This window comes from Stegostoma tigrinum, chromosome 37 (assembly GCF_030684315.1).
Source record: "Stegostoma tigrinum isolate sSteTig4 chromosome 37, sSteTig4.hap1, whole genome shotgun sequence".
Lineage (NCBI taxonomy): Eukaryota > Metazoa > Chordata > Chondrichthyes > Orectolobiformes > Stegostomatidae > Stegostoma > Stegostoma tigrinum.
Genome location: NC_081390.1, coordinates 26,624,541 through 26,650,903, shown reverse-complemented (window position 1 = coordinate 26,650,903; position 26,363 = coordinate 26,624,541). Strand labels below are relative to the sequence as shown.

Here is a 26,363-nt window from a genome sequence, read left to right as displayed (position 1 = left end):
TGTCGGAGAGAGTGGATGTTTGTCAATGTGGTGCCAATCAAGTGGGCTGCTTTGTCCTGAATAATGTCACGCCTCTTGAGTGTTGTTGGAGTGGCACCCATTCAGGCAAGTGGGATGTATTCCATCACAAAGAAATCACACTATTATGGGGAGGGAGTAAAATCTCACCAATGAAGGAACTGGTTAAGAGGCTTTGAGCTGAAAGTTAAGTGACTTTCATATGATGAAAGGTGGCTTTCAAAGTGGTGATAGTGAATTCATACACAAACATTTTCTTGAGAGCTCACAAGTAACAACTGAACTCCAAATCACATTAATCTTCTGTCTATAGTTCAAAGTAATAACAATGAGCACTGCACAAACATCAGTTGTCTTGTGTGTGCCACTCACGTCCATGAAGCCCTGATCTCTACCAGGCCATTACTACCTAGGAATAAGGTAAAATGAGAAATGTGTGTTCTTTAATGTGGAGAGAAAGCTGAAATGTGAACCCAGCCACAACACTCTCACAAACAGTGCTTCATACAGACAAACCTTTGGATACTCTTGAACCTGTGCATTCACAGTCCTCAGAGATACACTATATCAACGGGTGAATTTTTCCAATGGGGAGCAGATCCTTGTCTATTGCTTCTATACAGATGACTGTAAAATGGCATCGGCACAGATCTGCTTCTTAAACAGTGTGAAGAATGAGAGCAAGCGCATGAGTAATATTTAAAAGGGTTGTGATTGAGAAATAACTAGCAACTTGAGGGAAGTAAGAGAAACAGATGAGTGAATTTTTCTAAAAATTTGAGGGCAGATCTGGGAAACAATTGAGATTGTAAATTAATCCATTTGTGGGCTGGACTTGGTCAGAGGAATTCTCAACTTTGGAACATTGTAACCTATTTCTAAGTCAGCCTTTCGTAAAGGATGGCGAGATGAAGTATGGTTAGAATTGACTCATTGGGTGCACTTATATTAAGCATTTGAAACAAATATCCCATTTCTTGTCGTGAGCTTATGTGCTGAGAGTTTTTGGAATGTAGGTTTTTGGATAAAGCAAGCATGAACAATTTGGTTGGGGGTTGGAGGAGGGGTGGAAGACAAATTCAACTACACGCAATCCTAGGAGTTTAACATCACTTACCATAACTCTGACTGGCAGATGGTGGTGCATTATTTGTAGAACCGCTGATCTGCATCGCTGCCATTTGATTTGGTAACTGTTGTGCGTTACTGTGCAGGGGTGCATATTGTTGATATGGCATCGGATGATTACCAGGCATGTATGGTTGAGAGACTGGGAACCTGCAAAAGAACTTTAATCATTAGATTCCTGCATTCACAAGGGATCATTCCAGTACAGTAGGGGAAGGTTAGGTATTGGTCAACAACAAAGCCAAGCCAGCAACATTTTGAGCAATTTCTCTGAACCAAGATGTTCAAACCTCCTCCTTACATCAACTTCTGTGAAGTCTACTGACGTTCTGTAAGAGTGCCCATTACCACATCGTTGTTAATGTAAAAAGTGACTTATACAGCAAGAGTGACCTCAAGCAAAGCAAATATTAAGACAATTAAAGGTGAGCGGTATGAACAAATCTCCTTCAACCTGCTCTACATTTCTGAGTATTTAGAGTCTGTGATGTTACAGGAAGACAGAGGAACTCAGTGGCAAGACACTTCTACAATGAGTTAAGTCATTTGTTTTTTTTTGACTCCCAATCTGTTTAAATGCCAATCTCATTAGGAAAACTTAGCTGGCCGGACACACTCCCGATTTTTGAACATGCTGGAATCATATTAACACAGGATGTCATGTCAGTTAAGGCATCCACTGACAGGTCTAAAACTGCAGCAGTTGCCTCATCAGCACTGAATGAAAATATTCGATACAATAGCTGGATTTTTAAAAAAAATATATAAAAGACAACATTTAGAAGGGGTACTGGTCTTGCAAAGGGAATGGTACAAAAGGGAGAAAAGCTAACAGTCAGCATTTCAGAATCCTGCAGAATTCATAACATTGACTGGTCAGGCTGAAACACTTACGATATTTCACGAGATTTTTTCATGTAATTCTACAAATTAACATCTCAATTTCAAAATCCTTGTGCCTTGTTAAGTCCTCATTGTTTTATAGGTCCTATAGGTACACCATCCCCCAACTATCTCTCACAGCCAACCACCCCTCCTCCAACCCCCAGCCATCCACACACCCAACCATGCCAACCCCTCCCCTTTTCAACGGAAGTGTAATGGGCATGGTCTCTATATTTTGGTCCACTTGCTTTAGGGACATGTCATATACAAACCTTTGTGACTGGTCAGACATTGCAGGACCATTCTGTACATCCCCCTGTCCATACTGGTTGTAGGCTATTGATTGTGCAGCTGTTGAGGGGGGTAATGAGGTTGGGGGGGCACCTGATGCTGTCCTTAATGGTCCTACAAAATATAAGAAAGATACATGAGCATTTTAAATCTCCAATGAGGACTCTATCATCCATAGAATGCACTTGCTTATTCATGGATGTTTTGCTGTCAGCCAAATGCAAACTTTTTTTTTAAATTACGTACAAGTAAAACTAGAAAATTCTAAGAAACAATTCTCAACTCAGATCAGGCAAGTGTGGGTAAAATAGATAAAAATGACTGAAACCAATGTGCAGGTTGATGCTCATTCAGTGAAATGTTAAGAAGAAATCCGGTCATGCAATGTGCCAATTTCCAAAACACTGAATTAGAAGGACACAAACATTTCAGTCTTTCGCGATTTGACTAAAACTTAAAATTATTCATTGCTCCCTCAACTGCTCAGAGGGAATGCCTCCATACTGATTGAGTTGATCCTGTCCATAACTGAATTTCTTGGGGAAGCTGTATCTCTGACCTAGCAACAGCAAGTGTATGAGGCAGCAAATAAGATGGTTGTGGTAGGAAAAAGGAACATAAGCACATCATTCAGTCCAATGAACCCATCCTGCCATTTTAGGTCTTGGCTGACCATTATCTTAATGCTGTTTTCCCACACTATTTCCATTTCCCTTCAAGTCATTAGTCTCCAGAAACTAATCAATTTCTGTCTTGGACCTGATGAATGATTGAGCTTTTGACTGCCATACAGCAGTTCGCAGATGTCAGCTTTAGGCGAGGCCAGAATTGGACTAGTTGAAGGAAGGCAGCAAGATCAGAGTCAAGTTGACTTGTAGATAACGGACAATAATTGATCGTCAATAAACTGATGACCAGGCTTTATGTTAGATAGAAAGAACGACAACTGACGTGGAGCTGATGGTTTTACAACATCATGGAAACAGAAATCCAATTAAGTCCACAAGTTTCATTCTCTGAAGATGCACTGTACAAAGGATTTAAGAATCTAAAGCTAATGATGTACTATGAAAAATTAATGATGCTGTAGAAACATTGAGAAACTTCACTCATCTCCTGTTGAAATATTAAACAGTGAAATGCCCAGCACCAGTAAAATTAACTAAAACAAAACTGAAACTTGAGAAACTTGTTTCGTTCTCCAATGAGGATGATTCTTAAACTGAAAAACTTCTCTTTCCAAATGAGGCAATTCTCATACAGAAACTCGAATGAGCAAAAATTAGTGCTTCCTTCAAAAGTGGTGGAATATACATAGTGCAACTTTGAGACACCTGACTTTCAAATGCAACTCCAAACAAAGGTCACAGATGGAGAAAAGCATGAAGCCATGGGTTTGTAATTTCCAGTTCACTGGAAACATAAGGTTATCCTGAAAAAGAAAGACTTGTGTTTCGAGCAGCTTACGTCCACAAACCTGTTTGTTTTTTAACCACTGCAAATTTGATGGCCCAAGTGCCATCTTCCATGCTGTAGGACTCTATGGCTCTATCTTTTTAAGCAGACAGATTTTGTTCAGCAAACACAAGAGAAAATAACATGATCCACACCCACCATCCCTAAACCTAAATACAGTGTGACACGGTGGCTCAGTCATTAGTACTGTTGCCTCTCTGCCAGGGTCTCTGGTTTGATTCCAGTCTTGGGCAGCCACCTATGAAGAGATTGCACATTCTCCCCGTGGGTTTCCCTCCTGGTGCTCCAGTTTCCTCCCACAGTCCAGTTATGTGCAGGTTGAGATGGATTGGAGATGATAAATTGCCTACAGCGTCCAGGGGTGTGAAGACAAGGTGGATTAGCCATGTGAAATGAAGGGCTGCAGAGATAGGGGAGTGAGTGAGTTTGGGTGCGATACCTTTTGGTGGGTCACTGTTGACACGACGGGCCGAATGACCTCCTTTCACACTGCAGGGATTCTATGAAATTGCTATGTTACTTCGGTTGATTCTTTACTCTAGTTTATGCTTCATATTGTGTCGTTCATTTGCTGTTTTGTCAATCTTCTGTAAAGGTTTTAAAATCAAATTTTACTGTAGTACAGCGACTGATCAGCTTCTACTAAAAAGATTGTTTCAGTGGAAGAAGGCTGATTTGTTTTGTTTGAAACTTTAACATGTATTTTATTCCAAATCATTTCATACCTCCTTCTGATATTCACCAATCTGCCTGAGAGCCAGACTTGGTCAAGTTTATCGCCAGGCTTTCATGTGCAACTCAGAGTAATGGGATTGTACAGGTCAACAGACAATAGGTGCAGTAGGCCATTCAGCCCTTCGAGCCAGAACCACCATTCAATATGATCATGGCTGATCATCCACAATCAGTACCCTGTTCCTGCCTTATCCCCATAACCCTTGATTCCACTATCTTTAAGAGCTCTATCTATCTCTTTCTTGAAAGTATCCAGAGACTTGGCCTCCACTGCTTTCTGGGGCAGAGCATTCCATATATCCACCACTCTCTGGGTGAAGAAGTTTTTCCTCAACTCTGTTCTAAATGCCTACCTCTTATTTTTAAACTGTGTCCTCTGGTTCTGGACTCACCCATCAGCAAAAACATGCTTCCTGCCTCCACAGTGTCTAATCTCTTAATAATCTTATACGTCTCAATCAGATCCCCTCTCATCCTTCTAAACTCAACTGTATACAAGCCCAGTCGCTCCAATCTTTCAACATATGATAGTCCCACCATTCTGGGAATTGACCTCGTGAACCTACGCTGCACTCCCTCAATAGCAAGAATGTCCTTCCTCAAGTGTGGAGAGCAAAACTGCGCACAATACTCCAGGTGCGGTCTCACCAGGGCCCTGTACAGCTGCAGAAGGACCTCTTTGCTCTTTTACTCAATTCCTCTTGTAATGAAGGCCAGCATGCCATTAGCTTTCTTCACTGCCTGCTGTACCTGCATGCTTGCTTTCATTGACTGTCGGTGCGGGAAAATTGAACTACGTAGATGAGAACATAGCAGTGTGAACCAAGATGTTTGGAACAATCGTATTTCGTACCTTCTAGATGGTTATAATACCCACCTTGTGCAACAGCAGTTGGTTGGTAACCTTGAACAGGTCCATTATATGGTCCATATTGAGAGGTTGGAACACCTGCCGTATGCTGACTGTTGTATCCGAACTGTTGGTACCCTTGGTAACCAGGTTGGGGCTGCCCATAAGATGCCATGTGACCCTGTTGATTCATCCTTATTTAACCAAGTTCATCCCCAAACTGGTCTTACCTGAAATTAAAACAATGATAACATTTGTAATCAGAACATAAAATTTTCATGTCAAACTTTGGTGGTGTCCATTACAATAGCTGCTTACATTCTTAGGCAATGAGGTATTGAACAAAAGCACTTTAAACTCTGCCTGTAAGAAACTTCAAGGGAACATCATTAGTAAAAGGCCTTGCACAGCAAAGACAAATCTCAAAAGCAGACCCTTTGAAATTGAATTAAAATGCTCAAATAATGCATAAAGAAGCAATTTTATCTCTGTACCCAGAAATGTACTTTGTCAGTTCGAACTCTGATCCAACTTAACTTCCTGCCCTGTACCCAACTATCAAAAAGACCATTCCTTTGCATCCCTCGAACGTTGCTGTCTGTTGGTCGAGGTAGTGATAGCCTCTCTCGCCATTGAAACGACAGAACAAGCCTTCGCTGCTCCTATCAACTCTACCATCAAGAATTTCTTCATTGCCATTCCTACTTCCAACCTTCACAAGTTACAAATCATTTGCCATCTGCACTGCATTTCTCGTGTCCTCTGCAAACTCCATACATCAAAACTTCCACTTGTAGATCAGTCGTCTTATTTCATCCCACTATATTGATATTAAATTTTACGCCCCATAGGTAACATTCAATCTTATAATACTAAGCTATTCCTTGTTCTTTTATTGATCACATGAGCAGATGTTCAACCCCAGTCCTCTGTTTTGCCACTTTACTACCCACATTAAAAGATATTAACCTAAGCCCATAGTCTTAAGAGTTAAGTGCTATATTCTTCTCGTAACCAAGATCGCAAAAGAAATTTCAGCCACTATCTTATTGCTTTCTGTAGAATCTTTTGTGCAAATTAACTGTGTGTTTCTTACATTATTACAATCGTGACCAACTTCAAAAATGTATTTCACTGGCAACAAAGTTCTGAGAATCATTCAGGAGTTTGTACAAGTTGCTTTACAACTGCAAAACTGAACTGGAAATGAATTTCACTCTTGCTTTCCATTCAATTTGAGCATCCTGTAATCTGACAGTCTCACCCATCTTCACACCAACTGTACAGAGTAGCAAAACAATTTTCATTATAGCTCCAAGTAAATTTTAAAATTAGAATACGAGAAAACTAGCATGTAGGCAGGTTACCCCTTAAACCTTCATTCTTATGTACTTTGTAGACACAAATGGGCAGCCAGTCTGAATATACAAAATCACAAATTTCAAATAACTAAATTAGTTGCAAGATAGAATGACAAAAATAAAGTCAGTTACATCAATGCTTAATGTCTTAGGACTGAACCAAAAATAAACATCAATATGAAAATTGTAGCATTTCCATGGATACAAGTTGTTAACAATTGACTGGGTTACTGGGCTGTCTCTAAACCAGCCGCAATAGAAGTTCACTGAAAGGCAATACGACACAAAAATCCTGAGCAAAATTGTTTACCATGACAGCGACACTGAAGGCATGTCCAACACTAATTGAGATGAGTGAACTTGGGGCAGACTGGGAATTAGGCCATAGAATATAGAGGCACAAGTGATTCATTCAGATCTAGCAAGACTGTTCTGCCATTAAATGAGATCATGGTTGCTTTAATAATGGCGGCTTAGAGGTTAGCACTGCTGCCTCACAGCACCAGGAACCCGGGTTCAATTCCAGCTTTGGGTGAATGTGTGTGGAGTTCTCCCCATGTCTGCGTGGATTTCCTCCAAGTGATCCAATTTCCTCCTACACTTCAAAGATTGCAGGTTAAGTGGATAGGGCATGCTAAATTGCTCCTCGTGTCTAGGGTGGGAAATGCAGGGATGGGGTAGAGGGTAGGTTTGGGTGGAATTCTCTTCCGAGTTCAGTGTGGACTCGGTGTGCCAAATGGCTCACTTCCACACTATAGGGATTCTACAATAAAAAATTCAGTTCCACCTTCCTGCTATTTCCGCCCACTCTAAATTTCCTTACATTCAAATCGGATTGGCTATGCTAAATTGCCCGCAGTGTTGAGGGATGTATAGATCAGGTGGGGTGTGTGTCTGGGTGGGATGCTCCAAGGTTCGGTTGTGGACTTGTTTGGCCGAAGGGCCTGTTTCCACACTGTAGGGATTCTATAAAAATAAGTATCTCAGCCTCAAAAATACTCAACTGCCCAGATCTGACAGCCCTCTGTAGTAAAGAAGTCTACATATGCACAAGCCTCGTAGAAAACATGGTCCTAATTCTGATTTCTGTCTTAAGTTTAAAGTTAACTAATCCACCTCAGGTACTGCAACCAAACTAATTCAGCTAATGCAGGTAGGAGAGCATGAGGTACTTTCTGCAGCATGAGCAAAGGTAATTGGGACTCGGAGGCAGATACTCCCAACTACTGAGTTTACCAATGGAGTAAATGCCTCCAGGACACAGATTGAAATGATCTAGTTTTGGTTCAGATCTATGTCAATTCAAAAAGTTCTGAAGCACAATGCTAAAAAGAGCCAAGAAGCAGTCTCATTGTCATGTTTAATAATTATCCCTCAGCCAACACCACTCAAAAGATTATCTGGTGATTCATCCATAGGTTTTACAGGGTGCTGGCTGTGTAGAAATTGCCTGCAATGCTTCCTACAATGAAACAGTGGCTACACATCTTACTTGGCTGTAATATACTTTGAGGTATCCTGTGACTGCGAAAGGTGTCAGGCAAAATACAAGCTGTGAACAGGAAAGTGAAATGTAGAATAAATGGAGAAGAAAAAAACAGCAGGTTCTCATGTTCTCAACATGACTGATCAAAGGACATGATTTGGATTACATTTACCCTCACACAAACAAGTCAGTCACATTATCTCAGTAACAAAGCTACTTGTCATTTATGAAGGAACAAATCCACTGCAGCAATGCATCACCCTCCAGCTAGTACAGGTAAATTCTTGAGCTGGCTCTCCATGTGGGAAACCAGCCATCAGCTGACTCAGGGAACAAGTAAACATCTAACACCATCTCCAATGAGGTTTACATCAACATCGTTAGTCTACTATTAAAACAAAATGGCCTCACACCAAGCAATATAATATAATAAAATGTGAGGCTGGATGAACACAGCAGGCCAAGCAGCATCTCAGGAGCACAAAAGCTGACATTTCGGGCCTAGACCCTTCATCAGAGAGGGGGATGGGGAGAGGGTTCTGGAATAAATAGGGAGAGAGGGGGAGGCAGACGGAAGATGGAGAGAAGATAGGTGGAGAGAGTATAGGTGGGGAGGTAGGGAGGGGATAGGTCAGTCCAGGGAAGACGGACAGGTCAACGAGGTGGGATGAGGTTAGTAGGTAGATGGGGGTGCGGCTTGGGGTGGGAAGAAGGGATGGGTGAGAGGAAGAACCGGTTAGGGAGGCAGAGACAGGTTGGACTGGTTTTGGGATGCAGTGGGTGGAGGGGAAGAGCTGGGCTGGTTGTGTGGTGCAGTGGGGGGAGGGGACGAACTGGGCTGGTTTAGGGATGCAGTAGGGGAAGGGGAGATTTTGAAACTGGTGAAGTCCACATTGATACCATTAGGCTGCAGGGTTCCCAGGCGGAATATGAGTTTCTGTTCCTGCAACCTACGGGTGGCATCATTGTGGCACTGCAGGAGGCCCATGATGGACATGTCATCTAAAGAATGGGACGGGGAGTGGAAATGGTTTGCGACTGGGAGGTGCAGTTGTTTGTTGCGAATTGAGCGGAGGTGTTCTGCAAAGCGGTCTCCAAGCCTCCGCTTGGTTTCCCCAATGTAGAGGTAGCCACACCGGGTACAGTGGATGCAGTATACCACATTAAGCAGAGGTTCACCTGCACATCTGCCAATGTGGAATGTCATCTTGGGGCCTGGGATAGGGGTGAGGGAGGAGATGTGGAGGCAAGTGTAGCATTTCCTGTGGTTGCAGGGGAAGGTGCCAGGTGTGGTGGGGTTGGAGGGCAGTGTGGAGCGAACAAGGGAGTCATGGAGAGATTGGTCTCTCCGGAAAGCAGACAGGGGTGGGGATGGAAAAATGTCTTGGGTGGTGGGGTCGGATTGTAGATGGCGTAAGTGTCGGAGGATGATGCGTTGTATCCAGAGGTTGGTGGGGTGGTGTGTGAGAACGAGGGGGATCCTCTTTGGGCGGTTGTGGCGGGGGCGGGGTGTGAGGGATGTGTTGCGGGAAATGCGGGAGACGCGGTCAAGGGCGTTCTCGATCACTGTGGGGGGAAAGTTGCGGTCCTTGAAGAACTTGGACATCTGGGATGTGCGGGAGTGGAACGTCTTATCGTGGGAGCAGATGCGGCGGAGGCGGAGGAATTGGGAATAGGGGATAGAATTTTTGCAGGAGGGTGGGTGGGATGAGTTGTATTCTAGGTAGCTGTGGGAGTCGGTGGGCTTGAAATGGACATCAGTTACAAGCTGGTTGCCTGAGATGGAGACTGAGAGGTCCAGGAAGGTGAGGGATGTGATGGAGATGGCCCAGGTGAACTGAAGGTTGAGGTGGAAGGTGTTGGTGAAGTGGATGAACTGTTCGAGCTCCTCTGGGGAGCAAGAGGCAGCGCCGATACAGTCATCAATGTAACGGAGGAACAGGTGGGGTTTGGGGCCTGTGTAGGCGCGCAAGAGGGGCTGTTCCACGTAACCTACAAAGAGGCAGGCATAGCTGGGGCCCATGCGGGTGCCCATGGCCACCCCCTTAGTCTGTAGGAAGTGGGAGGAGTCAAAAGAGAAGTTGTTGAGGGTGAGGACGAGCTCGGCTAGGCGGATGAGGGTGTCCGTGGAGGGGGACTGGTCGGGCCTGCGGGACAGGAAGAAGCAGAGGGCCTTGAGGCCATCTGCATGCGGAATGCAGGTGTATAGGGACTGGACGTCCATGGTGAAGATGAGGTGTTGGGGGCCAGGGAATTGGAAGTCCTGGAGGAGGTGGAGGGCGTGGGTGGTGTCACGGACGTAGGTGGGGAGTTCCTGGACCAAAGGGGAGAAAATGGAGTCCAGATAGGTGGAGATGAGTTCGGTGGGGCAGGAGCAGGCTGAGACGATGGGTCGACCAGGGCAGGCAGGTTTGTGGATTTTGGGAAGGAGATAGAAACGGGCCGTGCGGGGTTGGGGAACAATGAGGTTGGAGGCTGTGGGTGGGAGGTCCCCTGCGGTGATGAGGTCATGAATGGTGTTGGAGATGATGGTTTGGTGCTCGGGTGTGGGGTCATGATCGAGGGGGCGGTAGGAGGTGGTGTCGGAGAGTTGGCGTCTGGCCTCGGCAATGTAGAGGTCAGTGCGCCATACTACCACTGCGCCACCCTTGTCTGCGGGTTTGATGGTGAGGTTGGGGTTGGAGCGGAGGGAACGGAGGGCTGCCCGTTCTGCGGGGGAGAGGTTGGAGTGGGCGAGAGGGGTGGAGAGGTTGAGGCAGTTAATGTCTTGACGGCAGTTGGAGATGAAGAGGTCGAGGGAGGGTAGGAGGCCTGGGGGTGGTGCTAAGCCAAGCATTTCAGCTGTAATTACAGCACCATAATTGTGAAACAAAGAATATGCCAGTTCACTGCACAGCAAGAGTCCATTATAATACAGGCAAACACCACCGAGTCTGTAATGTAATCGCAGACCCACAACAATGTAGTCGACTCTTAAGTGCCCTCTGGGCAATTAGGGATGGATAATAAATGCCAGTTCAACCAGTGACATCCACATCTCTTAAATTACACAGTTGAGGAGCTCAGTTACAAATACTCTCGAAATTGCTCATACTGTTCTCTTCACATTGCTGTTTATAAGTTTTGTAAAAGAATAAGCAGTGCTACAAACATTAAAAATGTCAAAAAAGTTTTTAAAAAGGTTTCATTGCATAGCCACCAAAATGTTTAGAAATGGAGTCAGGAGATGGCGATCATAAATTGAAGACCTTGGCTGCCCTGTACTCAAGCAGATGCAGCGTTCAAAACACGAGTCATTCTCTTACTTTGTACCCAAGGCTGAAGTGAAACTGATTTCCACCATATGAAAGCAGCAATGGTTACCTGCAAGGCACTCAGCTGTTCACTTAGCAGCATAGATGATCACTAAGTGTTTCCAAAACCCTCAAAGTGTTCTGGCCAAACAATCATCTTTAACTTGGGAGCTGATTAAATGTTCTGTTCAGTGCAGACATGACAGGATAATTAACCTGCATAGCTTCGAAGACTTGTGAGCAAAAAATTGATTTCACGAGTGAACGGTCACTTTACGCCAAACTGCTGCTTAATATCTGACTCTATCCATTAATTTGAAGATGAAATCTATATTCAAGACTCGGTGTAAGCTCCACAAATTTCAAAAGTTACACAAATCAGGTACTGCTGGACGATGACAATGATTTCGATCACTTCATATTCTGAGTAGCAATCTTGCAGATGTTTACAATAAAATAAGTTGTCAAATTTCCAGGTTGAGTTTTATAAGTTACACAGATAAAAAGAGCACTTTATCAATGATGTTCAGAGTGCACAAGCAACCTTGGAAACTTTTGGCATTACTGCAAGTACATACCAAAGCGAAACTGAACCATGCCACCTCAATAGAAACAAACAAGTCAAACTTGTAGCATAATTAAGGATGTTGAAAGTTTGTGATTAGTCGATCAGTGAATTGCAAGCTTCAGAATAACCCTTGTCCTGTGGCACAGTAAAAGGAGAAAGAACTTGATAACATTATCTAAGATTTAGACATCAGTTTGAGGATATCAGAATCTAAGTTAATCCTATCATACTTTGTAAGTTAGCTTGGTTTTAACAGATCCACTGCCCAAGTGCCAAAACCAGAAACAAACCTTCACCTCAGCTACAAAGACTGATGGAGGGAGATACTTGAATATTCAACCCATGGATCCTGACAATGTCCCTAAACCATCACTGGCCTTTTGAAGATGCATACAGCCAGAATATAATGGCAATAATTCTGATACAGTCTTAGGTGCAAAACCTCAAAATATATAATTCTAGCTTTCATGAATTTAATATGTTTTTAATGACTAACAACCACCTTTTGCAGACATACAGCCAAGATGAGGTTCAGAATTTGATTCCTGTTTGAATAACATTCAAAAATGCTGTAACAAATAAAGCATAAATTACTTCTCATTTTTTGCATGCTCAGTTTAGAAAACCATGTTAGTAATAAATCATGAACCTGATCAACAAAGGCAGTAGAGAAAACCTAGTGATTGTAGTCATTTTATGCTGCTAGAAGCCAGACTTGAACTTCGTGTGCTTACCAATAACTGTGCAATATAGTGTCAGAAACAATGCCCCACACCTCGTCAGCATACTCTCATGCAATTGCAGAAGGTGCAACATTTGCTCATTCAAGCACTCCCTCCTCACCATTCCAGGCTCCAAACACACCTTCCAGGTGAAGCAGCGACTTACTTGCACTTCACTCAAATCCAGTCTATTGTATTTGCTGTTCACAATGTAGCCTCGTATACATTGTGCAGATGAAACACGGAATGGACAACTGCTTTGGGGAACACCTTTGTTCAATTCACAAAAATGACCCTGAGCTTCCAGCTGCCTACTCCCTCAACAGACTATATTTTTTGGCCAACGTTTATGTCTCAGTGAGGCTCAGCGCAAGCTGGAAGATCAGAATCTCATTTTCCACCTGGGGATCCTTAAGCCTTCAGGACTCAATATCAACTTCAATAATTTTAGAACCTGAACACTTTTATCCATGTCCTTTATCCACCCCCACACTCCCGGCCAAGGCCCTGTCATGACAATGGGCTGCTTTCAGCACTGCCAACCCACTGTCACCATTTCTGAAGAAGGGTCTAGGCCTGAAACGTCAGCTTTCCTGCTCTTATGATGCTGCTTGGCCTGCTGCGTTCATCCAGCTCAAAACATTGTTGTCTCTCCACTGTTACCATTATCAGCTTTTCTTTATACCTGGCATACTGTCACCTATTGTTTTCATTGCTCTCTTTGAGGGTTCCATCTCTGCTTTCTGCTCACCACCCACCCAGCATGTAGACCACTTTTTCCCAGCTGCTCTCCGTTCTGAAGTGTCACTGGGTATCAAAACTCTGCTTTTTTCCACAGACACTGCCAGAATCAGAGTTTCTTCAGTTATTTTAGTTTTTGTTTCTCATTTTCATAACCACTGCTCTTTGCTTTATTTATCCAGATTGATATGCTGATCAGAAATTCAACTTCACTGAAATTAAACAGAGGGCTAAAAATGTATTACTATTTTCAAACCTGTCATTCTCAACACCTTTCTGAGACTTGGCAGACTAACACAGTCAATCCAACATCAGTAGAGATGCTTTTGACATTGCCTACAAGTGTGAACACCATACACCTTCTTCAAGTGAAGCAGGGCTATCCCCAGGCCCTTCAAACACAAACTTCCCTGATGTGCTGTCAACAGAATTCAAAGCAAGTCACCTAGTCCCTTCATTCATCATTTTACCACAAATTGTTTTGACTTGGGACTGTTTTCAATCTTATGAAACCTCATATTTAACAAGGTTTCTCACTCCATAGCAGTCAATGCAGCAAGTTAAAAATATGATTACTCGGTCCACTGTACATATAAAAGTGGACAATATATGCCATGTGAAGACTTGGAGGTTCATCCATCATAAACAGCCTTCCTGTTTTACATGCTGAGAGAGAATCTAACTAAAATTATCATTCATTCGTTACCTCAATGCTCAGATTACTGTTTTCAGGATAAGGGTAGCGGAAAGTTGTTTGTGCTTGAAACATGCAAAGATGGACAAGGTATTATTTCAAGGTTTCCTGCAGCATCACTCAGAAGCATCCACAATTTTACTGATTCCTATTAGTAAGGATACAGCTCACTGTTATTCTGTGATTATAATTTTTAAATCCAAGATTCTACCAGCTGCTGAAGCACCTGTCACTGCAATAGCAGAACAGAGTCTCAGCCAGCTTGCTAACTTAAAGTCTACTCTCTTCTGATGTTACACATCGTGCGCCTGGTTTTTGGTGCTTCTCATTCAGTTTTCCTGTACTACTTCTGTGCTACAACAGGGCCACAAGACCATGACTGCAAATTCTCACCGGCACCACTTTTGGCAAGGTCAAGAATTAAGCCATCTTTTCAAATCAAGAAGACAGCAGATTGGCCATTTGTCATATCTCATCTGAAGTAATGGATAGAGTTATGTTCACAGGGAACACATCACTGACTAAACTGAAGCAGATAGACTGCGAAAGTTCAGTCTATCATTCACCTCTAGGAAGTAATTGAAACTTACCTTGCTAATCAACTTTTGCCTACACTGCACTGAGTTTCCAGCAGGTTTTAAAAGACTCACTGACAGGAAACTAAAAACAGGAAAGGTATCAACTCCTTAAGGAAAAACAAGAAACATATCACCCATTTTATTATCTTGGAAAATGTGTTCATCCAGCCTCACATTTTATTATCTTGGAAAACTCCTGAGATGCTGCTTGGCCTGCTGTGTTCATCCAGCCTCACATTTTATTATCTTGGAAAAGCACCACACAACCAGCCCAGCTCTTCCCCCCCACCCACTGCATCCCAAAACCAGTCCAACCTGTCTCTGCCTCCCTAACCGGTTCTTCCTCTCACCCATCCCTTCCTCCCACCCCAAGCCGCACCCCCAGCTACCTACTAACCTCATCCCACCTCCTTGACCTGTCCGTCTTCCCTGGACTGACCTATCCCCTCCCTACCTCCCCACCTACACCCTCTCCACCTATCTTCTTTACTCTCCATCTTCGGTCCGCCTCCCCCTCTCTCCCTATTTATTCCAGTTCCCTCCCCCCATCCCCCTCTCTGATGAAGGGTCTAGGCCCGAAACGTCAGCTTTTGTGCTCCTGAGATGCTGCTTGGCCTGCTGTGTTCATCCAGCCTCACATTTTATTATCAACATATCACCCAGTTTTCCTGAAGGAATCAACTACTTTTGTTAAGGAAACAAGAAATTTAAATTGAAATAAGAACACATTTCACAGTTCTAGGCATGAGGGAGGCAGAAAAGATCACAATTCTGAGCTGAGCAATTCAACACAGTTGACAGGCAAAACAAGACTGAATTACATTTGGTATGACTCTTACAATTGAGCCAAGACACTCAGTCACAACTGTGCAGCAGGATAGGTCACAGAGCCATATCTACACAGCGAGGGAGTCTTTCAGGCTTTAGTTCAGCCATCATTTCTAAGTTGCAACTTAGGGCACCCCATGGTTGTTAAGGGCTATAAAGAAATGCAAAATTGCATTTTACTTCATTATTTTGCAATGACTAACTCTTACCAGGGACTAGAAAAACTTAGCCTCAACTGTTTCCATACTTGTAACAGCACAGTTTGTACTAAGAACACCAAAACAGACTCCAAGGACAGCTGTAATATCATGGACAAGTTAATGTGACTGCCTCGGAGGACAATCTTATATAAACTGATAATAAAATAAGAAAAAACATATTACATTTGTAAGGATTTCTCACAAAAGAAATACTGAGTTTATTTTGGAGAACAAAATTTATTCAAAATTATTTTGTTGCATTTAATGGCCATTAACTTTCCGGATGTCTCAATTAAACAGAAGCGGAATAGGATTAGCCATACAAAAGCTGTGGCTACATGAGCAGGTATGCTCGGAATCTTGCAACAAGTTACTGACCTCTTGACACCCAAAGCCTGTCCACCATCAACCAGTTACAATCAGGAGTAATACTTCCCACAGCTGGATAAGTGAAACTCTAAAAACACTCAAGAAGCTCGGCACTATCCAGGACAAAGCAGCCAGCACAGTAGTAGCAGCGTGTTTTTGTTCTATTCATTTTGTGGCATGTGAGCATTGCTGGCTGACAAGCATTTATTGCCCGGTCCTCGTTCTCCTCAAAGTGGTGGTGAACTGCCTTCTTGAACCACTGCAGTCCACTTCTAGTGTATCATCTCTAAGATGTGCTGCAGTACCTTACCAAGGCTCCTTAGGTAGTATTTTCCATATTCTTGACAAGTAGCATATAAAACGTTAAGAGGAAAACCATCACATGCAGATCCCTTTGAAGCTGCAAACCATAAGTTGCAAACATTTCACTATTCGTTAAGTGTCAGAGTCAAATATCCTGAAACACCTTCTGTAATGGTTCTGTGGGTGTAACTACTCTCAATGAAGTGCAGCAGTTCAAGAAGGTAGCTCATCCTCCGAAGGGCAACTAGGGATGGGCAATAGATGCTGACCCAGTCGGTGAAGCCAACATCTTGTGAATAAATAAAGAAACAAAAAGCAGAGATTACCACAATCAGCTCATTACCTCAACATCCAAATGAAACAGTGGCTTAATAACACGTGTTGCCTAGAATACAACTCCACAGATAGAACAATATTGGCCTCAATTTACAGTGAGAATGCTGGCAGAAATGTCAACATTGACTGTCATTTCTTCACTGAAACTGACAGCAACTTAAAGCATTTACACAGTAACACAGAAATTGTACGTTTCTGATAACGAACCAATGCTATTTTTGTTTCCCAGGCTGCACTGAATTAATCACTGAACTGATGAGAACTTCCACCCTTACACTCTTAGACCTGGCTTTAAAAAATTTCAATACATATTTTAGTAAATGAATTGCAAATTGATGTATTGGGTTTTAAATGATGCATTAAGCACATAATTGCTGTTAAAATCCGTCACTAGTCTTGAACAACTAATGAGATATGTTGGAACAATATCTCCCTTAAAATGAGAAGTCACAATTTTATCTTTTATAAGGTTTATATTTTAGCTTTTAACTTTACTCCTAATGTGTGGTCCAATAATTTATTCAGCACTTCCAATAAAACTCTATCAAAATTGAAAACTCTTGCACTTTGAACTCTATTTGATACCTGGCAGGATACCCCAAAATGACTGGCCCTGCTTAATGACATCACTGCTGCTGACTGTTTAACAGGTTCATAATCTCCTTGAGAAAGGGGACAACTCATGATCTCTGCCATGTGAACAGCAAAGTTACTTTAAATTGACAGCCATTCCTCTCAAAAACAGTTGCCAGATTTACAGATTGCACAACTATGCTGACAAGATTATCTCCAACTCCCACTCCACACTCAGAAGTTTTCATTTTAGCAAAGTAAATTCTGGAAATTCATCCATTTGTGCCCAAAATTTTCCCAAACTCTCTACTTCAAAGCACTCTGCAGCGCTTGTAAGAAAAAAAAGACCAGATTTCTAGATAATATATTAAAAAGAAAGAACATTGTGCGGTGAGTTTGGAAGCAAGATGTTAAAAATGAAATTGCGATAGTCATCACCTACCGTTCACTAATAATTTAGAATACTGCACAACTGTAGCCGATGGTTAATATCTGAATGTTAACATCTGAAACTGGAATGGAGGTAGCCATTCAGCCCTGACTGTTATTTAATCAGATTCTTTTGGCCCTACCTCAACTGGAATCATTCTCCTGTTTCATATCAACTGGTATAAAACATTCAATTGTACCAACATTCAAAGCCCTTGAGAGAATTCAAAATGTTTGATGTGTCAGAAAGTATTTTGATTCCCATGTCAAATTACTTTGCTCTAAACTCATCCCCTTGAGCCCCCTCCAGAGGGAATGATTTTCCAGGAACAAACACTAAATATTTTAAAACTCCTCAATCAGATCACCTCTCAGTCTCAAACTCAAGGTAATGTCAAAGTTTATTTAATGTATCTCTATGATTTAATTCTATGCCCTGATAACAGAGGAAACAGTGCGTGTGGCAAAATAATAAATAAATAATAAAATAACAAATGCCAAAACCACACCAGCACACAGCAATGCACTGCGAAGAGAAAGCAATGACAGCTCAATGAAAAGTAAAAACGAAGACAATGAGTGTATTACAGGGAACAAGCTGGAGGGTACAACATGGAGAAAATACTTAAGTATGACTGGTATTGTGTAATAAGACTGCTTTGAATCATACTGTTGCCAAGGATACCAAGTAGAAACAAAAACACAGCAAGATCATGGATATAAAATTCTGCTTCTTTTAATAACCTCTCTATCGTGCAATTACTAATTTAGCAGACTGATTGTTATCTCAATAAAATGGCTTTTAAAATCACTTCAATCTGGACTACAACAGTTTAAGGTAGCAGTTCACCACTACTTTCAAAGGTGATTGGAGATGGGCAACAAATACTGGACCAGCCAGCAATCGCCACATCCCATGGTAGAATAATAAAATTCTACCTTTGGACAGTGAATTCAGTGAGACTCAGGCTCACGTCTTACATCCTTTCACACTCTACTGATATACATTCCTGACGATCATTTCAACAAGCAGATTGCATGGCTCTTCTATATGATCAGAAAGTGGCAGAAAGTAGTGATTCCGTTCACAATGAATGCCTTAAAAATTACATAAGTTAAAAACAAGCAATTTTTAAATATAGCCTTCTTTGACACATTGATTCAAATTAATTACAATTGGCCAGTGAAAACAGTACAAAGATGACAAAGTGATTCAAATTCTGGCTGAAAGGGGGTGTTCAGGCAGCAAAGCCACAGATACTTTTACTATGAGAGATAATGGGAACTGCAGATGCTGGAGAATCCGAAATAACAAGGTGTGGAGCTGAATGAACACAGCTTTTGTGCTCCTAAGATGCTGCTTGGCCTGCTGTGTTCATCCAGCTCCACACTTTGTTATCTTGGACACTTTTACTATTGTTGGTATTCCAAAACAAACTTTGGGTTAAAATCATAAAATATTAACAATTTGCACTTCACTTGAGGGGAATGTAAACTTGGAAGGGGTTTTAGGAAAAGGCGGCTAAATCGGTGACTTCTGGAACGGCTTTTAGGGTATACGAAAATGTGGCAGGATTTCAGGAGAGAATTGCAAACAGCATGAAGTGACAATTGGAGGCACTGCTGCCAATGGTCCAGAAAGAACAAAGAATCAGCAAGATGTAGAGTGGTAGAGATAGGATAGTTGGGCCGCGACGTGTCCCGCAAATGACAAGAAGTTAAATGTCTTAAAAAGGAAGTTAAATGTCTTAAAAAGAAAATCACAATGCTACTGTACCAAGATCAAATGGCGGTCACAAAAACAACGTGGCAGCACTTCAATAGGTGAAAAAATGTGCAAGAAATTGGAGGGAAGCCAAGTGGAGCGTATCTGTGCAGAAACTGTTGTAGAACTTGACTAGCTATTACCAAAGGTATACCCAGATAAGTCAGAAAGAGACAATGCATGGAACGTTTGGCTCTCTCTGTAGGTGAACCTGGAGGTGGAATGGTAGTCAGTCAGCCTGGCGGTGTCATAACTGAACCTGTCCATCTTTGTAAAAGCCAAAAGACGCAAAACATTAACTCGGAGTTTTCTTCACAGATGCTGCCAGACCTGCTGAGCTTTTCCAGCAACTTCTGTTTTTGCTTTTGCCATCTTCATCACCACCAGAATCGTATTCTGGGTGGAAAGGCCCGGGGTTGACCTTCCCATCCTACTGCCGACTGAGGCTTTTAAGTTGGATCAACAACCACTTAAGACCCCATCTATTCTCACTAGGATTAAGTGACTGGCAGACCCAGGTGTGCCATGTGATACACACAGTGGCTAAATCTCTAAATTAAGCTTAGTCACCTCAGGTGGTGTTCCTTTGATTATTTACCTGTCGCCTGGGTTTTTGCACGATCCTGGGACTCCAGTGGACACTTTTCCTATACTAGCTACATCCTTCCTATAGCATTGCTGACCTCTGATTGACCGGCTGCTGTCAGTTAGTGAGACATCTGCTTCTGGGGACTCTATTTCACCAGAAGGCTGACTACTTGCCTCCCCACTGCCTGACTGGCATGTGGTTTGGTGGGTCTTCCTGAGAAGAGGCAGCACAGGTCTATCATTGGTTCATCACCCAGGAGATCTGAATGTGAGGTTTCAAGGTTAGCTTATTGCTCAGAGCCACCAGTGAAGAAAGACAACACAGTATGGAGCTGGAGGAACACAGGCCAGGCAGCAGAGGAGGGAAGCTGACATTTCGGGTCAGGACCCCTCTTCAGTTGCTGCCTGGCCTGTGTTCCTCCAGCTCCATACTGTTTGTCTCGGACTCCAGTATCTGCAGCTCTTGCTATCTCTGGGTGAAGGAAGATAGCTGTTTTAATTCAACAAAGTATGATATTTAAGAATGCACTGCCTCAAAGGGCAGTGGAAGCAGATTCAGAACAAACTTTCATTAGGGATTTGGATAAATATTTGAAAGGGAATCATGTGCAAGTTGAAGGCGGTGGGGGACAAGAGATTAAATTCATTGTTCTCATTCACAATCTCAGATCAGGCAACAAATCACTTCAAAACCTTAGCTACTGTCAGAAATATTAACCATTAGGAAAGTTCCTAACTACGACTTACCTTGTGGTAAGATGACTAACAAATTTCACTTAGTGGAAGATTCCCTATATGTTCCCTACTTGGTGACTTGAAGTGACAGGTATTGTGCTGGAATTCAAACATTCAGAAAACGTTCACAAACTAACGGATGACAGTAATGGACAATGATCAAACAGCCACAGATTTATACAGACTATGTTATCAATACCCTGAGCATGTCCAATTTAGCTGGAAAGTCACACCTGACCTAATACATTGAGACTGTGCAACTGGCAAAACTTGGCTGCAAAACAATTCAATGAACCAGCCTGCTAAAAGAATTCACCAGTCAATCTATGTGCCAAGTCTAAACTCTCAAGATGGTAAAGAGAATATTAGTGCATCAAGCTGTCACTAGGGTTTTGTTAGAGCTGATCATCGACTATCCATTCCAGTGAGTGAAAACCTTGGTGCAGATTTACAGGAAACCGAACAGGAACAGAAGAAAGCACCTTTCTTTTCAGAAATAAAGTGTAATAAGAACTGTGAGTGTGGGTCAGTGGGTAGTTCTCTTACCAGAGTCAGAAGGTTGTGGGTTCAGTCCCCACTCCAGTCACTTGAGCACAAAATGCAGGCTGACATTCCACCAGTGTGTGGGAAGTGCTGCACTGTTGATGGTGTTATCTTTCTGGTGAATTGCTAAGAGAGGACCCATGTATTCTTTCAAGTGGACTTAAAAAGTTCCATGAGATTCAAAAGCAGAGTTTCTCACTAGAATCCCCAGTCAAATTTATCTTTCAAATAGCATTACTAAGACATCATTTCCTATAATTTAAAGCATTTGAAAAGTTTTCACTTGAGAGAATGACATGCTATATAAATGGAAATCTGTGCTCCAATCACTGGAATGGAATTTGAACACAGAGCCTTCTGGCTCAAACCTAGAGAGATCGATCTCAACACACTGCTTTTTGATTAAAACATGAATATCAAGGAAACTGCACATTCAATGGTCAAGGGTTTAGACTGAGTATTTGAGGGGAACATATCTGAGGGGTAATGTAGTCATGAGGATTAGAGGATTGGTTGTTGTGGGTACAAAATTTCATTCATTGAGTTTGGGGATATGGCAGGAGTGAAGGAGGACTGTAGATCAGAGGAACAGGAAAGTTGATGTTTTGGGTCGGAACCCCTCTCACAACCCTCGGAAAAAACCTTGCCTATTTACCCTATCCATGCTTCTCAAGATTTTATAAACTTCTATTAGGTCACACCTCAGCCTCTGATGCTCCAGAGAGAATAGCTCCAGCTGATACAGCTGCTCCATATAGCTCAAACCCTCTAGCCCTGGCAACATCTTTGTAAACTTTTTCTGAACCCTTGCTAATTTCACATCCTTCCTGCAGGATGGAGACCAGATTTACATGCAATAATCCAAAATGACCAATCCACTATCCAGTACAGCCACAACATGACACCTCAGTCTTATACTCAATGCACTAACAAAAACAAGCATACTAAGCAGCTTCTTCAATATCCTATCCAACTGCAACTCCACTTTCAAGGAACAATAAACCAACACTTCAAGATTTCTTCGTTCAGCAACACACCCCAGGACCTTCCGTAAAGCACCTAAGTCCTGCCCTGATTTGCCTTTCCAAAATGTAGCACCTCACATCTATCTAAACTAAACTTCATCTGCCACAGCTCAGCCCACTGGCCCATCTGTTTTTGGTATTTGGGGTCAGTTATGTTCTGTGGCATTATAAGCATGTTTGAAAGCACAAGTGAAGTCTGAGGAATAAGTGGGGTTCCAGGGATCTTTGGAAAAGCTACTGGTATTGGGTTTTTTTTTCCAGGAACTACAGCATTGCTTTAGGGATAATTGTGATGATTGGGGTTTCCTTGGAGTGTTTTGTGGGTATTGGGCTTTTAAAAGGGGTTCTTGGGGGCAACTGCGGTTTCTGCTGGTTAATGCAGAGCATCGGGGTTATTTTGGCTAAGTGCAGTGTATTGGGATTTTAAAAGAGGTTACTGGGGTGAACAGGGTTGTTAAGGGGTTGATGAAGTGTCTAGGCCAGAAACATCAGCTTTTGTGCTCCTAAGATGCTGCTTGGCCTGCTGTGTTCATCCAGCTCCACACTTTGTTATCTCGGATTCTCCAGCATCTGCAGTTCCCATCATCTCTTGTTAAGGGGTTATTGGGTCTTTAAGGGATTACGGTGGGAGGGTACGGGTGAAGTATTGCGGTGACTGAGGAAAGGGAACAGGATCACAGGAACAGACACACCGCTGCCTGCGGGTGAAGGGGCGGCGGAGGCGGCGCCGGAACCGACAGCTCGGCCTTTCCGCAGGGCCCAGGGTGAGTGAGAGAGGCCGAGGCCCGGAGCTGTGATCAGCCGGCTCCCCTCCTCGCTGGCCCGGCGTCTCCTGGGTGGGTGGGTCGGTTGGTCGGCCAGCCGGCCGGCCAGTCACTGACTCACCGCCTGCAGCCCCGGCCCTCCGCGTCCGTGTATCTCCCAATCTCGGAGCCGCTCCCGGTCTCTCAGAGTCTCCGGCGCTGCCACGTCCTCGGTCACGGCCTCACGCCCTCAACGTAATGACGCACTGGCCCATCGCCCAGGACCCGGATGTCACGGTAGCGCAGGCGCAGTGTAGCCCTGCTCCCTAGGGAGGAGGTTTATTAGTAAGGATCTGTGTGACCCCAGGGAAATTTGGAGACTGCATCACTGAGGGTATTTAAACAGGAGATACAATGACTTTTAGACTTGGGGACAGTTGTGAGCTGGCACTAAACAGGACTTGGGGTAGATCAGCCATGGTCTTACAGAATAATAAAATGAGGCTGGATGAACAGAGCAGGCCCAGCAGCATCTCAGGAGCACAAAAGCTGACATTTCGGGCCTAGACCCTTCATCAGAGAGGGGGATGGGGTGAGGGAACTGGAATAAATAGGGAGAGAGGGGGAGGCGGACCGAAGATGGAGAGTAAAGAAGATAGGTGGAGAGGGTGTAGGTGGGGAGGTAGGGAGGGGATAGGTCAGTCCAGGGAAGACGGACAGGTCAAGGAGGTGGGATGAGGTTAGTAGGTAGGAGATGGAGGTGCGGCTTGGGGTGGGAGGAAGGGATGGGTGAGAGGAAGAACCGGTTAGGGAGGCAGAGACAGGTTGGACTGGTTTTGGGATGCAGTGGGTGGAGGGGAAGAGCTGGGCTGGTTGTGTGGTGCAGTGGGGGGAGGGGACGATCTGGGCTGGTTTAGGGATGCAGTAGGGGAAGGGGAGATTTTGAAACTGGTGAAGTCCACATTGATACCATATGGCTGCAGGGTTCCCAGGCGGAATATGAGTTGCTGTTCCTGCAACCTACGGGTGGCATCATTGTGGCAGTGCAGGAGGCCCATGATGGACACCCACCCACTGCATCCCAAAACCAGTCCAACCTGTCTCTGCCTCCCTAACCGGTTCTTCCTCTCACCCGTCCCTTCCTCCCACCCCAAGCCGCACCCCCAGCTACCTACTAACCTCATCCCACCTCCTTGACCTGTCCGTCTTCCCTGGACTGACCTATCCCCTCCCTACCTCCCCACCTATACTCTCTCCACCTATCTTCTTTACTCTCCATCTTCGGTCCGCCTCCCCCTCTCTCCCTATTTATTCCAGTTCCCTCTCCCCATCCCCCTCTCTGATGAAGGGTCTAGGCCCAAAATGTCAGCTTTTGTGCTCCTGAGATGCTGCTTGACCTGCTGTGTTCATCCAGCCTCACATTTTATTATCTTGGAATTCTCCAGCATCTGCAGTTCCCAAATTCTATGGTCTTACAGAATGCTTGGTCAACTTTGAAGGATTTAATGGCCTCCTCATGCTCTTATTTCTGACGTACTATCTCAGGTCTAACAAATGACTTCTGTACATTCAGTATCATATCTCTTTTTTATTCACCTGCGTCTTATAAGTAAAGCCCAAGACAGCAAATGCTTTGCTGCACTGTCCACCTGCCCTGCCAGTGATTTGCACACAGACCCATTCCGACCCCTTTGCTCCTGTAACATTTTTAGAATCGTGCCCCTCTTGTTATATTGTCTGTCCCAACTAAAATGTATCACCCGACACTTCACATAATGAGTGGCTAGGATCTATGCTGCACTGCCTGAACATAAAGTCTTGAGATGTACAGCATGGAAACAGACCCTTCAGTCCAACATGTTCATGTTGACCAGATATCTTAAATTAATCTAGTCCCACTCAGCAGCATTTGACCCATATCCCTCTAAACCTTTCCTATTCATATTCTTTTTAAATGTTGTAATTGTACCAGCCTCCACAATGTCCAATGGCAGCTCATTCCATACATGCACCACCCTCTGTGTGGAAAAAGTTGCCCTATCAAATCTTTTCTCTCACACCTTAAACCTATGCCCTCTAGTTCTAGGATCCCCTACCTGGGGGAAATGTGGTAAAGCAGGTTTAATCAAGGCATTCCAAAGGGAATTAGGTGGCTATCTGGACAGGAATAATGTGCATGGTTCCAGGGAGAAGAAAGGAGAATGGAAATTGATGAATTGTTTATTTGGAGAGCTAGTGCAGACACAAAGGGCTGAACATTCTTTGCATTGTCAATTATGTGAATGGATACACAGGATCTCCGGGAGAGACTTATAATTCATTCTTTCAGAAGGTGATTCACTTAGTCCCACTAAGGGATATGGGCCAAAGGAAAGTATATAGATTTGGGCCACAGATCAGCCATTATCTCACTGAATGGCCTACTCCTGTTCCTATGCTTTATCGTGGTTCTTCAGTCTAAAAAGTATACATTTCGCATTAGTTTAAACACAATTGGTATTGTTAGAAAAGCAGGCCATCTGGAAAAGCCACAGATAATTTACATGCATTTGGCTCTTTTGGAAAGGTTACTCAAGGCTTATGTCCAATATGCTTTCATGTTAAATTAAATATCATTATTCCTGAGTTCAGCTTATGAAATTGAAAGATCGCTGGCTTCAAGCCACGAGTGGTGGTACTGAGTAAGAAGACTGAAGATTCAAGTCCTAATGAATTCCAGTCCCATTCTGGGAGCACATAAACAAGGCTGGCAATTTAGAACAGTAATGTGGGAACGCTGCATCATCCTTCAATTTAGCTGTAGATATGTATAGCTTCCAACTTACTGAAAATGAAAAGAGAAATGAATCCTTAACATCTGCTTCCCCCTCATACCTTTACATTCATATTGTCTTTTTTTCTCCCACTTTTATTCATTCATGGGATGAGGGTATCAGTGGTTAGGTCAACATTTATTGCCCATGGGACAATTGAGTCAACTGCATTGCTGTGGATCTGGAGTCATATGTAGGCCAGACCAGGTAAGTGCAATAGAAAAAGGACATTAGAGAACCAGATGGGGTTTTGCCCTAACAATCATTCGACTCTTAATTCCACATTT

General features: G+C 43.3%; 1 protein-coding gene across 2 annotated transcripts in view; it reads right to left on the bottom strand.

The window, feature by feature from the left end:
• Nucleotides 1-23,519, bottom strand: part of LOC125467501 (protein transport protein Sec24C) — a 74,979-nt gene extending 51,460 nt beyond the window's left edge. For both annotated transcript variants that reach the window (XM_059640416.1, XM_059640417.1), the window contains exons 1-4: nucleotides 23,406-23,519; nucleotides 5,411-5,613; nucleotides 2,304-2,436; nucleotides 1,136-1,296 (exon numbers count right to left, since the gene is read on the bottom strand). In XM_059640416.1, coding sequence (XP_059496399.1) covers nucleotides 1,136-1,296; nucleotides 2,304-2,436; nucleotides 5,411-5,576 — 460 coding nt within the window. In that variant the 5' untranslated portion in view covers nucleotides 5,577-5,613; nucleotides 23,406-23,519. The remainder of the gene's footprint in view (nucleotides 1-1,135; nucleotides 1,297-2,303; nucleotides 2,437-5,410; nucleotides 5,614-23,405) is intronic.
• Between the last annotated feature and the right edge of the window lie 2,844 nt (nucleotides 23,520-26,363).